Source organism: Aphanomyces invadans, assembly GCF_000520115.1.
Source record: "Aphanomyces invadans strain NJM9701 unplaced genomic scaffold supercont1.108, whole genome shotgun sequence".
NCBI lineage: Eukaryota > Oomycota > Saprolegniomycetes > Saprolegniales > Verrucalvaceae > Aphanomyces > Aphanomyces invadans.
Window position 1 is genome coordinate 22,999 of NW_008580253.1, and position 1,471 is coordinate 24,469.

General features: G+C 47.5%; 1 protein-coding gene across 1 annotated transcript; it reads left to right on the top strand.

Annotated features, from left to right (window-relative positions):
* Positions 1-264: 264 nt before the first annotated feature.
* Positions 265-694, top strand: H310_14936 (hypothetical protein; the record flags this gene model as incomplete). The annotated part of the gene is made up of 2 exons (XM_008882913.1): positions 265-537; positions 608-694. 2 exons carry the CDS (start codon positions 265-267, stop codon positions 692-694), a joined length of 360 nt encoding a protein of 119 aa, XP_008881135.1.
* Between the last annotated feature and the right edge of the window lie 777 nt (positions 695-1,471).

Below are 1,471 nucleotides of genomic sequence, written 5' to 3' on the forward strand. Positions count from 1 at the left end.
CTCTGTTCCAAAATAGTTGCAGGGTTCGTCGTCCGATTGGCGGCATTTTTCTAAATCAAATTGCGAGCTGATTGGTGTACAAGAAAGCACAAGATCTCTGCTTTGATTGCGTAGTTTTACAGCGTTCTAGAGCTTTTCGGTTCATGAGATATTGGGCGCGAAATATCGGGTGTCCTTTGGTCCAAACTTTGACACATTGCCGTGTCATCACAACTCATTTTCAGCAAGCACGCGCAGCACACAGCCATCAAGCTTTACTGAACCATGCCATCGCAGCCCACCGCCGTCATTGCCGACCGCCCGCGCAACCCCCGTGGGCCGAAAGGTGGCAAAACCCACCTTGACCTTGAAGAGCGGCGCTCGATCTATGAGAGCCAGCTTGCCGTCTCGTCATCTGGCACACTGCCTCGTGGCGCCATCGTAAGCTTGCCAAGCAGCACGAATGCCACCCCGACACTGTGTCTCGCGTATGGGCACGTGGACGGAGCTCCATCCGAGCGGGCCACATTTGTGCCGATGTTGCATCAAAAATCCGAGGTATACCTCTATCAATCTATATGATTATTGAATTTGAAGATTATTCATTTACCAAAAATGTACTTTTTAGGGAATTCTGGTCGCAAAAAAACGCGCACGAGTGATGACATCGATGACGCGATACGACAAGTGCCCCAGGCCTCGCGGCAGACGATGAGAGCTCTTGCTCATGCGTGCAACATTCCAAGGACGACAGTGTTTCGACACATACAAGAATGTCCTCGGCTGAAGGCTCGTACAAGTTACGTGAAGCCGTTTTTTACTCCAAGAAATCTTGAAGAGCGCCTGTGGTACGCAATTTCTTTTCTTCGACCTTCGTTGAATGAAAATTTGACAATATGCACATTGTCAAAAAATAATTTCGTGCATATCGACGAAAACTGGTTTTATTTGACGAGGGTGAAAAAGAAGTTTTACGTCTACGAGGATGAAGCTATGGCTGCTCGTGTTGTGAAGTCGTAGCGATTTATAACAAGAGTTATGTTTTTGGCGGCGATTGCCCGCCCTCGAGTTGACTTAAACGGCAACATATTTGACGGCAAAATTGGCGTTTGGCATTTTATCGAAAAATTGCCTGCAAAACGCAACTCCAAGAACCGCGCGAAAGGCACAATTGTGACGTGTTAAATAATGTCGTGCCGGCAATAAAGGCCAAGTTCCCTCGCTCTACACAGTGATCGGGCTTAACAATCCAACAAGACAATGCCAGCCCACACAAATGCCTCACGACAAGTATGTTGGAGACGCGCGGCGTGTCCGGAATTGCAGTTACCAACCAACCCCCGAATAGCCCAGACTTTAATGTTTTAGACTTAGGATTCTATAATTCTATTCAAAGCCTGCAGTATCAAAGGTGTACTCGAACAATCGAGGAACCTATTGATGCTGTGGAAACCTCGTTTTATGAATTGCCTGTGGACACGGTGTCAAAAAC